The sequence below is a fragment of the Lethenteron reissneri genome, chromosome 66, assembly GCF_015708825.2.
Source record: "Lethenteron reissneri isolate LAM-NWPU_2019-01 chromosome 66, ASM1570882v1, whole genome shotgun sequence".
Classification (NCBI taxonomy): Eukaryota; Metazoa; Chordata; class Hyperoartia; order Petromyzontiformes; family Petromyzontidae; genus Lethenteron; species Lethenteron reissneri.
Genome location: NC_083844.1, coordinates 5,160,109 through 5,172,353, shown reverse-complemented (window position 1 = coordinate 5,172,353; position 12,245 = coordinate 5,160,109). Strand labels below are relative to the sequence as shown.

At 44.0% G+C, this 12,245-nt stretch overlaps 1 protein-coding gene across 3 annotated transcripts in view; it reads left to right on the top strand.

Moving 5' to 3' along the window:
- The window catches only part of LOC133359833 (receptor-type tyrosine-protein phosphatase beta-like), a 101,508-nt gene that overhangs the window by 36,046 nt on the left and 53,217 nt on the right, over positions 1–12,245 (top strand). For 2 of the 3 annotated variants that reach the window (XM_061578376.1, XM_061578377.1), the window contains exons 5-8: positions 7,300–7,560; positions 8,107–8,367; positions 9,889–10,149; positions 11,532–11,795. In XM_061578376.1, coding sequence (XP_061434360.1) covers positions 7,300–7,560; positions 8,107–8,367; positions 9,889–10,149; positions 11,532–11,795 — 1,047 coding nt within the window. The remainder of the gene's footprint in view (positions 1–7,299; positions 7,561–8,106; positions 8,368–9,888; positions 10,150–11,531; positions 11,796–12,245) is intronic. The other variant, XM_061578378.1, reaches the window with a different exon arrangement.

Sequence of the window (12,245 nt, the reverse complement as noted above, 5' to 3'; positions counted from 1 at the left end):
GTGGTGAGGGTGAGTGGTGAGGGTCAGTGGTGAGCATGAGTGGTGAGGGTGAGTGGTGATTGGTGAGGGTGAGTGGTGAGGGCGATTGGCGGTTGTGAGTGGTGATTAGTGAGGGGTGAGTGGTGAGGGTGAACGTGAGGGGTGAGTGGTGAGGGTGAGTGGTGAGCGGTGAGGGTGATTGGTGAGGGTGATTGGTGAGTGGTGAGGGTGAGTGCTGACGGAGAGGGGTGAGTGGTGATTGGTGAGGGTGAGTGATGAGCGTGAGTGGTGAGAGTGAGTGGTGAGGGTGAGTGGTGAGTAGTGAGGATGATTGGTGAGTGGTGAGCGTGAGTGGTGAGGGAGAGGGGTGAGTGGTTAGGGTGAGTGGTGAGGGAGAAGGGTGAGTGGTGAGTGGTGAGGGGGAGTGGTGAGGGTGAGTGATGAGCGGTGAGGGTGAGTGGTGAGGGTGAGTGGTGAGGGAGAGGGTGAGTGGTGAGGGAGAGGGGTGAGTGATGAGGGTGAGTGGTGAAGAAAAGGGGTGAGTGGTGAGTGGTGAGGGTGAATGGTGAGGGTGAGTGGTGAGCGTGAGTGGTGAGGTAGAGGGGTGAGGATGATTTGTGAGGGTGATTGGTGAGGGAGAGTGGTGGTGGTGAGGGTGAGTGTTGAGGATGATTGGTGAGGGTGATTTGTGAGGGAGCGTGGTGAGGGTGATTAGTGAGGGAGAGTGGTGAGGGTGAGTTGTGAGGGTGAGTGGTGAGGGTGAGTGGTGAGCGTGAGTGGTGAGGGAGAGGGGTGAGTGGTTAGGGTGAGTAGTGAGGGAGAAAGGTGAGTGGTGAGTGGTGAGGGTGAGTGGTGAGGGTGAGTGGTGAGGTTGAGTGGTGGTGGTGAGGGTGAGTGGTGAGGATGATTGGTGAGGTTGATTGGTGAGGGAGAGTGGTGAGGGTGATTAGTGAGGGAGAGTGGTGAGGGTGAGTTGTGAGGGTGAGTGGTGAGGGTGAGTGGTGAATAGTGAGGATGATTGGTGAGGGTGAGTGGTGAGGGTGAGTGGTGAGCGTGAGTGGTTAGGGAGAGGGGTGAGTGGTGAGGGAGAAGGGTGAGTGGTAAGGGTGAGTGGTGAGGGTGAGTGGTGAGCGTGAGTGGTGAGGGAGAGGGGTGAGTGGTGAGGGAGAGGGTGAGTGGTGAGTGGTTAGGGTGAGTGGTGAGGGAGAGGGGTGAGTGGTGAAGGTGAATGGTGAGCGTGAGTGATGAGGGTGAAGGGTGAGTGGTGAGGGTGAGTGGTGAGGGAGAGGGGTGAGTGGTGAGGGTGAGTGGTGAGCGTGAGTGGTGAGGGTGAGTGGTGAGTATGAGTGGTGAGTGTGAGTGGTGAGGGTGAGTGGTGAGAGGGAGTGGTGAGGGTGAGTGGTGAGGGTCAGTGGTGAGTGCTGAGTGGTGAGGGTGAGTGGTGGTGGTGAGTAGTGAGAGTGAGTGGTGAGGGTGAGTGTTGTGGTGAGTGTGAGTCGTCAGGGTGAGTGGTGGTGGTGAGAATGAGTGGTGAGAGAGTGGTGAGGAAGAGTGGTGAGGGAGAGTGGTGAGGGTGAGTAGTCGTGGTGAGGGTGAGTAGTGAGGGTGAGTGTGAGTGGTGAAGGTGAGTGATGGTGAGTGGTGTGAGTGGTGAGGGAGAGTGGTGAGGGTGAGTGGTGAGGGAGAGGGGTGAGTGGTGAGGTGGTGAGTATGAGTGGTGAGTGTGAGTGGTGAGGGTGAGTGGTGAGAGGGAGTGGTGAGGGTGAGTGGTGAGGGTCAGTGGTGAGTGCTGAGTGGTGAGGGTGAGTGGTGGTGGTGAGTAGGGAAAGTGAGTGGTGAGGGTAAGTGTTGTGGTGAGTGTGAGTGGTCAGGGTGAGTGGTGGTGGTGAGAATGAGTGGTGAGAGAGTGGTGAGCGTGAGTGGTGAGAGTGAGTGGTGAGGATGATTGGTGAGGGTGAGTGTGAGTGGTGAGCGTGAGTGGTTAGGGAGAGGGGTGAGTGGTGAGGGTGAGTGGTGAGCGTGAGTGGTGAGGGAAAGGGGTGAGTGGTGAGGGTGAGTGGTGAGAGAGAGGGGTGGGTGGTGAGGGTGAGTGGTGAGCGTGAGTGGTGAGGGAGAGGGGTGAGTGGTGAGGCTGAGTGGTGAGGGAAAGGGCTGAGTGGTGAGGGTGAATGGTGAGCGTGAGTGATGAGGGAGAAAGGTGAGTGGTGAAGGTGAGTAGTGAGGGAGAGGGGTGCGTGATGAAGTAGTGAGGGTGAGTGGTGATGGAGAGTAGTGAGTGGTGAGGTGGTGAGTATGAGTGGTGAGTGTGAGTGGTGAGGGTGAGTGGTGAGCGTGAGTGATGAGAGTGAGTGGTGAGTGGTGAGAGGGAGTGGTGAGGGTGAGGGTCAGTGTTGAGTGGTGAGAGTGAGTGGTGGTGGTGAGGGTGAGTAGTTAGAGTGAGTGGTGAGGGTGAATGGTGAGTGGTGAGAGTTCATTTATTAGGTATAGCCCTGTGAGCCATTCAGCTCTTGTTTGTTGCGGTTGCACCCGTTTCAAGAGCTGAATGGCTCACAGGGCTATTCCTAATAAATGAACTTGAACTTGAGTGGTGAGGGTGAGTGGCGAAGGTGAGTGTTGTATGTGAGTGGTGGTGGTGAGGGTGAGTGTTGAGTGTGAGTGGTCAGGGTGAGTGGTGGTGGTGAGGGTGAGTAGTGAGAGTGTGTGGTGAGTGGTGAGGGTGAGTGTTGTGGGTGAGTGCTGAGTGTGAGTGGTCAGGGTGAGTGGTGGTGGTGAGGATGAGTGGTGAGAGAGTGGTGAGGGAGAGTGGTGAGGGTGAGTAGTGGTGGTGAGGGTGAGTAGTGAGGGTGAGTGGTGAGCGTGAGTGGTGAGTGTGAGTGGTGAGGTTGAGTGATGGTGAGTGGTGTGAGTGGTGAGTGGTGTGAGTGGTGAGGGAGAGTCATGAGGGTGTATATATTTTTGCCTATGATGACAGCAGTACATGCTGATGTTTTGTATGTTAAACGTAAAAGCTAAATGTGTGAATGTGTGTATCTGTTGGAAATGTCAAGGAAACTTGGCGACAGATTTTAAAACGGGAATAGGGCGCTTCTAAAGGAATCTACAACATTCGATGATTCCTTTGCGCGATTCAAAGAATCGATTCCTGGCGTGTTGGGGATTTACATTTTGAATTACAGAGTTTTATTTTCATTGTAATGTCATGTTGTAATGTTTTCAGGAGTTTTTATTTATATTTTTGCCCCGGTCAACGCCGGATATTTCCCGTTCGTAGCCGTTTATATCGACAATAACCAACTTATAGTAAACGGGAATCGGCCGATTCTAAAGGAGTCTACAACTTTTGATTCCTTTGCGCGATTCAGAGAATCGATTCTTGGCTCTGTCGGGTTTAAATTTTTAATTACACAGTTGTATTTTCATTGGTATGTTATGTTTTAAAGTTTTCAGAATATTTTAAATGTATTTTTTTCCCCGGCCAACGCTGGGTATATCGAGTTTATAGCACAAAAGTCTGACAAGTGTGGGGTGTCGCCCTAATACCGTGCAGAGCCTCCGGCCTCGCCTAGATTGCCCATCCGGCCGAACCTGGGTGCTGGGCCGCTACCCCCCCCCCCCCCCCGCGCTAAAATAATACTGTCTGATCGCTATAATTTTATTATCTACCGACCCTATAATAGTAAGTGCACACATTGGGGTGGGGGCGGAGTGAAGAGGACGTGAAACTTTGATGAATTTACCTCAGCGTCGCGTGTTAACGCGTGTGCATATTTTTAACGGGAATTAAAAATGGCGTCCACCCCAGAGCGACGGCGTTGCTGCCCGTTGCCAGGGGCAACCGCCCTGCTCGGCGTCTCACGCATGCGCAACGGCGTGCCTCGTCACGTGCTGGTCGGCAATAGTAAATAAATAAATAAAGAGAAATCGCTCTAAATCGATAATCGGACCAATTTAGAGTTTAGAGACAAAAAATCGGAAATGCCTATGCTCACCGCGGGGCATGGGACGTGCCTCCCGACAAAAAATTTTCATCCTAAACCCCACAGCCCGAGCGCCAAATCCCTCGTAAGCGAGCGTACGCAGACAGACGGACAGACAGACAGACAAAAAGTGACGTTTATAGGAAAGATAGCCCTGTGAGCCATTCGGCTCTTGAATCGGGTGCAACCGCAAGAAACAAAAAACTAAAACACGAACAAAAAACATCTTAAAGTGAATATGTAACTGGGTGCAAACAGAAAATCCAAGAAAAGACAGCAAATTAATTCTAAATTTGAAGCTTTCGTGACTGCAAGGATTCATATTCTTAGGATTTTTCGGTAAAGTCACGTAGGTAAAAAATTAAAATTAATAAAAGTAAAATTAAATAAAAATAAAAATCACGACGTTTCAGAGGCAACACACGCTTCCGTCTTCAAGTGGAACTGTCACAGCCACGACAGCTGTATCAAGTAAATGAGAGATTACAAGAGCTACCACTCCGTATATATAATGGTTGAAGAGGGGAAGGGCCAAGTACGGCACACTTTTTATTAATATTGTAAGGTGAGGCTTAAGACTAAGAATAGACTACATAACAAAAGACTGAGCCTTTGTTATGGAGAGGTACGGCTTGTGACTACGCCTAGCCTACATAACAAAAGTGTGAACAAATAAAAAATAAAAAAACGAAACCTGGTAAAACAAGAATGGCTGTCTGTCAATAACCTGTAAAAATTGTCTGTCAAATAAGATGGTCCAAATAAGTGTAGTTAAATCTTTTTTGCATGGTTAATCACATCTTTCCAATGATTACTCAGTTTGTAACCATCATCACGGTTGAAATTATGTCTGTGTTTGTATATTTGTATGGCTTCGTGTACAAACCTTTGATGGTAGCAAGGAGGTTTGCAGAGCACCTTGGTCTCGGAAAAGACAATTTCATGAGAGCCCACAGAATTGTAGCAATGATCGGCAACGGCAGAACTGATTCTTCGGCCTTGCCGATCATTGCTACAATTATGTGGGCTCTCAAGAGAGATGATATAGTCATCCTCTCGGCAGACAAGGGCAATGCCACGGTCATCATGGATAAAGAATCATACAACAACAAAATCCTGGACCTACTTAATGATGGGAGTAACTCCAAAATTAAAAGCAATCCTACGAACAGCCTAATGACAAAAACCAACAAGATCATCACGAGTTCGACATCCCTAATCGAACCAACCAAACGCCCCTGTTTAAAACCCTCGGCGGCTAGACCTCGCAGACTCTATGGTCTTCTCAAGATCCATGAAGAAGGCACCCCGCTACGACCCATCGTGTCAACGATTAACTCCCCTACCTACAAACTAGCCCGTTTTCTATCAAATACTCTACTTCCCTTCACAGGCAAGACCTCTTCGGCAATACTTAACTCAACCCAATTAGTCTTTATGGTCAAAGACATGGTACTATCTCCTGATGATATCCTCGTCAGTTTTGATGTAGTATCTCTGTTTACCAAAGTTCCAGTGCCTGACACCCTAACAATAATTGAGGACTTGGTCCAACATGGATTAAATTAGGATGTACCTGCGCTGGTTAGGCATTGCCTCACCAACACTTATTTTACCTGGAATGGCACCTTCTACAAACAGAATGAGGGTAAATTTCGATTTAAAGTTTTCGTGACTGCAGGGATTCATCTTCTTGGTTCTTTCTGTAAAGTCACGTACAATGGAAATACCGAAAGAACCAAGAAGAAGAATGAGGGTACCCCTATGGGCTCCCCCTTGTCACCAGTAATAGCCAATATGTTCATGGAAAAGTTTGAATCAGATGCCATCCAGACATCCACCCTGCGTCCTTCCCTGTGGAAGATGTATGTGGATGACACTTTCGTCATTTGGCCACATGGCCTCCCAGCATTGAACCACTTCTTGGACCACATCAATTCCAGACATCCATCCATCAGATTCACCATGGAAGTGGAGAAAGATGGCAAACTACCATTCTTAATTATTCTGTTTGAGAGGAGACCTGACGGATCCTTGGGACATTCTGTCTACAGGAAAGCCATCCACACAGATTCCTACTTGAAACCGGATTCCCACCAACACCCATCTCAAAATAATTCTCTCATCAAAACGATATACCACAGAGCTCATGGCATTTCTGACCAACACCACCTGGCCAGTGAATCAAGACATGTACATCGGGCCCTCAGGATGAACGGATACTCTGAACGCACCATCCGCCAAGCTGTTTCTCCCACCATACAGAAACAGCCACTTGAAACTCCAATCAAAACTATCACGTTACCATACATGGCAGGCGTGACCAAAAATATCTCCAAAATTCTAAACAAACATAAGATCCAAGTCAGATTCAGTACAGTACATAAAATCCGTGATCTAATTCCATCTGTGAAGAATGTCATCCTTGACTTGCAATACCCTGGAGTCTATAAACTGAGTTGCAGCTGTGGTGACTGCTACATTGGGGAAACGAAACGTCATGTCTCTGTTCGTGTCCGCGAGCACAAGTCAGATTTGAAACACGGCAAAATTGAGTCTTCCGCCGTTGCCGATAATTGCTACAACACGGTGGGCTCTCATGATATTGTTTTTTTCCGAGACTAAGATGCTCTGCGAACCCTCTGGCTACCATCAAAGGTTTGTACACGAAGCCATTCAGATATACAAACACAGACATATTTTCAATCGTGATGATGGGTACAAACTTAGTAATCATTGGAAAGATGTTATCAACCATGCAAAAAAGATTTAACTACACATTTTTTGGACCATCTTATCTGACAGGCACTATTTTACTTTACCGAGTGTTAACATCCCCAGCGTTTAACAGTACTCTCTTTATTGTCAGCCAACATTGCTATAAACATGGGCATTTCCGTTTATTTTCTATCATGTACATCCCAGTGACTTGCGCACAAACACGTCCAGGCCGAGGACGCCCACGAGTACCTCGCGCCCTCTTTTAGCCCCGCCCCCCCCCCTCCCGATACATTCCATTTATTGGCTACCACATTCTGTTAAGCTCCTTCCCCCCTCTCCTTCCCCTAAACTTGTATTTAAGGGCTTGCATCTTGAATCCCTGCCTCACTTGATGCAGAAAATCTGGCTGTGACGGTCCCACCTGATGACGGAGGCTTGTGTTGTCTCCGAAACGTCGTGATTTTATTGTTTTATTTTATTAATTTTAATTTCATTTTTTTTACCTACGTGACTTTACCGAAATAACTAAGAGTATATAGTGTGTTTTTTGTTTGCTTTTTACCACAAGTATTGTGGTTAACGCAGAAACATAAAATTTCGCCCATTCCATATGTCATTTTAGTGACAAGTTACACCATTGTAACCATCATCAACAAGACGATGACGTCCATTACAGTATCTTGGATGACTTCTCTCCCGAACGCATATTACTACTGGATCTACATGACAGAGACTATAAGTGGAAGACAGATTTACTATTTGTTTTCATTTTCAAACACATACACATTGACTAACCTGGTTCCTGGAATGAACTACTCCGTGTATGTGACGGCTTACAATGGGACCTCCTCCCAAATATCAGATGTCGTCATGGACAGTACCTGTAAGTACTTACAGTATACGGTCTACTATCAATACTAGCTCTGCTAATTCCATTAACCAAAAGAGTAACAAATAACCTTATTTTATCCATTTAGACAACATAAATGTAAAGTTACATCTTAAGCAGTTTGTCACACTTCACTCGCTCACCCTGATAGTGGTGGTTACATTTGGTCAAGAAATAATTATGAATAATAAGGCATGACGCGGCTTTCGTTTACCAGTGGATGTGCAAACGGCTGTAAATTATCACTGATCAGCTACCCATGGTCAAGAAAATTATCAACCCAGTGTATAATGAATTTTGGTTAGTGAGAAGTAAAAGCTATATAAATTAGCCAAGAATATGGAGTTAAATATTCATTAATAACTCCTGCAAAACCTTACATAAACAAAAACATATTTACGTATGTGTCAAAGTTATTGGACTATGAAAGAATATGGAATGTCTTGTTATGATTTAAATTATTTTTTTCACTTGCATTATGTCTTGTTAAAAACGTGAAATATCTTCATAAAATGTCGCCCATTCCATATGTAATTTCAGTGCCAAGTTACATCATTGTAACCATCACCAACAAGACGATGACGTCCATTACAGTCTCTTGGATGACTTCTTTCCCGAACACATACCACTCGATCTATATGACAGAGACTGAAAGTGGAAGAACGGTTTACAATTTGTATTCATATTCAAATTCAGTCATATACACATTTACTAACCTGGATCCTGGAAAGAACTACTCCGTGTCTGTGACGGCATACAACGGGTCCTCCCAAATATCAGCTGTCGTCAAGGACAGTACTTGTAAGTATAAATTTCGATTTAAAGCTTTCGTGACTGCAGGGATTCATCTTCTTGGTTCTTTCGGTAAAGTCACGTAGAAGGGAAATAATAAAATAATAAAAATAAAACAATAAAATCATTCTCACGACATTTCGGCCACAACGCAAGCAGCCGTTCTCAGGTGAAGACCAGGTCTGCCGGGTGACAGCGTCTGAATGAAACACCACCACGCTTGGAGCGTATATTTAAGCTGGGTTGGAAGGGGGAGAGCGCCTTGAAAAAGGAATTTGCATATCAAGAGGAATTTAGCATATTTATGGGAAATGCAGATATGTGATTAGTACCACTTGTGAAATGCGTAGGAGGTGGGTGGGGGGTTTCAAAGTCATATTATGCTTGTGCATTATGCAGGATTAGCAGCATCAAAGGGAGGGGATAGGGGTAGCATTAATAAAGGGAAGGAATGTTAATAGTATGTAGCTGCAGTAACTAAACAACCAAGTAAAAAAAAACTAAGGTATAAACTACATAGGATCATCAGTATACTAAATATACTCTCCAATAAGCTGATTATTCTATCCACCCTACTGTATATCACAGTGGTGTATATTCACTATACAATTACGATACTATATATTGCCTTATACATTGTATTAAACATTACAATTTTATACTATTTATTATTATACAATCTGCTATACACTATACCATTGAACGTCGAGTGAAAGATACTAAGAGGAAGCAACGAAATATATCAATGGGAGAGTGGTAGGAGGAGACTTGCAGCGGAGAAAAGAATCCATTCCCTGCGGAGAAAACAAGATATATAGTCAATGCCAGTGAATGGACTGCGGTCTGAAAGTCACCGTAAACGTGAACACAATCAGTTAAGATCCGAAATGGTTTATTACGTCCTTCCAATGATTGCTGAGCCAGAATCCATCTTCTCGGTTGAAATTGTCTCTGTGTTTGTATATGTTCTTCACTGCACTTCTAAACAAACAAGCACGGAGAAAGCAAATTTAGTCAAATTTGGAAGTTTAATTCAATGCAACCTTATTACTCATAGCAACCCCTATGAGTAATAAGGCATGAGGAGGCTTTCGTCTACCAATTGATTTGTAAAGGCCTGTTAATAATCACTAATCAGCAACCCATCGTCAGAAAAAATAATCAACCCAGTGTGTAATGATTTTTGGTGACTGAGAAGTGAAAACCATAAAAAAACCAGCGAAGCATATGGTGTTCAATCTTGATTTGAATCTTCCGTGACTGCAGGATTCCATACTCTTTGGTTCTTTTGGTAATTTATTTCTAACTACGTGACTTTACCGAAAGAACCAAAAGCATATGGTGTTCAATATTCATGATTAATTCCCGTCAACCCTTTACATTAACAACAAATGTTTATTAAAGTATTTGTCAAAGTTATTGAATTATGAAATACAGAATGTGTCATGATTTCAATTAGGTTTTTTTTCAGATACGTTACGTAAAAAAATAACGTTGACAAAATGTCGCCCATGCCAAATGCCGTTTCAGTGTCAAGTTACACCCTTGTAACCATCACCAACAAGACTATGACGTCCATTACAATCTCTTGTATGACTTCTCTCCCGAACGCATACTTCTACTGGAACTACATGACAGAGACTATAAGTGGATACGTGAATTACTATTTATATTCATATTCAAACACATACACATTCACTAACCTGGTTCCTGGAAGGAACTACTCCGTGTCTGTGACGGCTTACCACGGGTCCTCCTCCCAAATATCAGATGTCGTCATGGACAGAACCTGTAAGTATCTCTACGGTCTACTGTCAATAATTGTACTACACCCTCAATTCATACCTGTCAACCCCTTATTATTGCATACCTTATTACATACCAATTCACACCTTATCGGTCACCCCGTGCCTTTATCAATCTCAACGTTCATCCTATGAAGTTCCATCACATGGGAGAAACACAAACAAATAGACGATTTTTTTGCCCGTATCGAAACGGTTGCACACCATATATGGACCGGAAAACTCAATTTCCCTGCACAAGAACACGGATAAACCGTATGGGTTTGACAGGTATGTCAATTGTCCACACGAGTAATTACGAACCCTATTTTAGCCATTTGCAGCCCAACTCATTATTTCACATCTGGCACACTTAAACTTTATCCATGAGACGGCAAACAATGTCAAGACCAGCGGGCTGGACTGTGGGATCTATTAAAATGTAAACATGGGTTGTATTCAAAGTTTTTCCACCAGGTGTATCATCTGCAGATAACATAGCATTTCCTTAGAGTACTCTCCTAAAATGGGGTGCCTTGGGTTAAGATCTTTGCTCACCGAGTTAAACCAGGGGCATATGTAAAATGTTGACTTCCTGAATTTAAATTCGGACATCTTGGAACTAGTACTGGTGAAGTATTGCGTATTCTCATGCGATTTGCCGAAGCTTACCTTGGTTGTGAGAATTGTTCCTCAACTTCTCAGTGAGGTTAAACAATTATAATTGTTATGTTAAATACTTACATGAGTGACAGTTTATTCTGTTTGGGAATCAAGCTTTTATGACATACATTTGACCAGATGTACTCAAAAAAGAACATATAGATGATGTATCACCTTGAAACTGGATGTGATTGTACTACGTAAAAGTAGTTAAATAAAGCAGTCTGTTAAGAAAGGAGCCATGTGGCACCCCGTAATTTAACAATTTAGAACATGTTTATCATAAGATGTTTCGTAAAAACATGATTTGATAGATAAGAACAGAACCAAGTCAGTAAGTGCCGACAGTGCATACATATTTCTGAAAGCGCTGCTGAAAAATTAGGTGGTCTGTGTTGTCAAATACATCTGTGAGATCAAGGAGAACCAGATGGGCAAGAAACCCACAATCGGCATAGCCTAGGAGGCCACTTAGCACTCGTAACTGTGCTGTCTCCGTAGAGTGGCCTTGACTGCACTGGATAGCACAGACTATAAATGCCAAGATTATTAGACATCCTTAAACATTTTATGTTCCAAAACAATAGTAATACCGTGTTCAAAATGAAGGAATTTCAATGTAAATGATGTTTAAACTGCGAAATTTAATTGTTTAGAATAACGGTGTTTATGAAAACGTGAACATGTTGCTCATATGATTAATCTACTGCTGATGCTGTTTCACAGTGCCACCCAAAGTCATTGTGATCATCAGTGGCAAGACTGAAACAACCATGACTATCTCATGGACGGCTCCATTTTCTGACATAGACTACTACTCTGCTTACTTAAGAGACACTGCAACTTGGAATCTGATCGGAAACGAAAACTATAGCTTTCCAACTACAAAAACATTTTGGAATTTGGTTGCGGACAGAAACTACTCTGTGTATGTAGAGGCTCATAGTGGGGCCAATTCACAATTGTCAGATGTGGTCACAGGAAAAACCGGTACGTTCCTGAAAGTCTTAAAAACTTATAACTTCCATTGTTCTTTATGATCGTAAGGACAATTGACTATCGTTTGATACTCATTTAGAAAATGCGCTGCCTATTTTTCTGGCATATAAAGTATATAATTGCAAATTTAAACAAAGCACACGATTCCTGTAGAGTGTTTACGCTATTGTGCAATAAGACCCTAATGGCGGGACCCTAGGGTCCCGAATAAACGTAAGTAAAACTCGCAATTAATTTATTTATTTTGGCAATTATTGCCTGGTAGTTGTATTTTTCACAAACGTGATTGTGTTCAATTATCGTGCCACTATTATTACACTTTTTCTGGGTTAAATAAGTGAAGCTCAAATTATCCCAAACAATCTCACATCGAATCAGCAACTGAAGGGGAGAGACAAGGTGAATCAGGGCTGAGCTGACAAATTAGGCTCCATCCCTCTC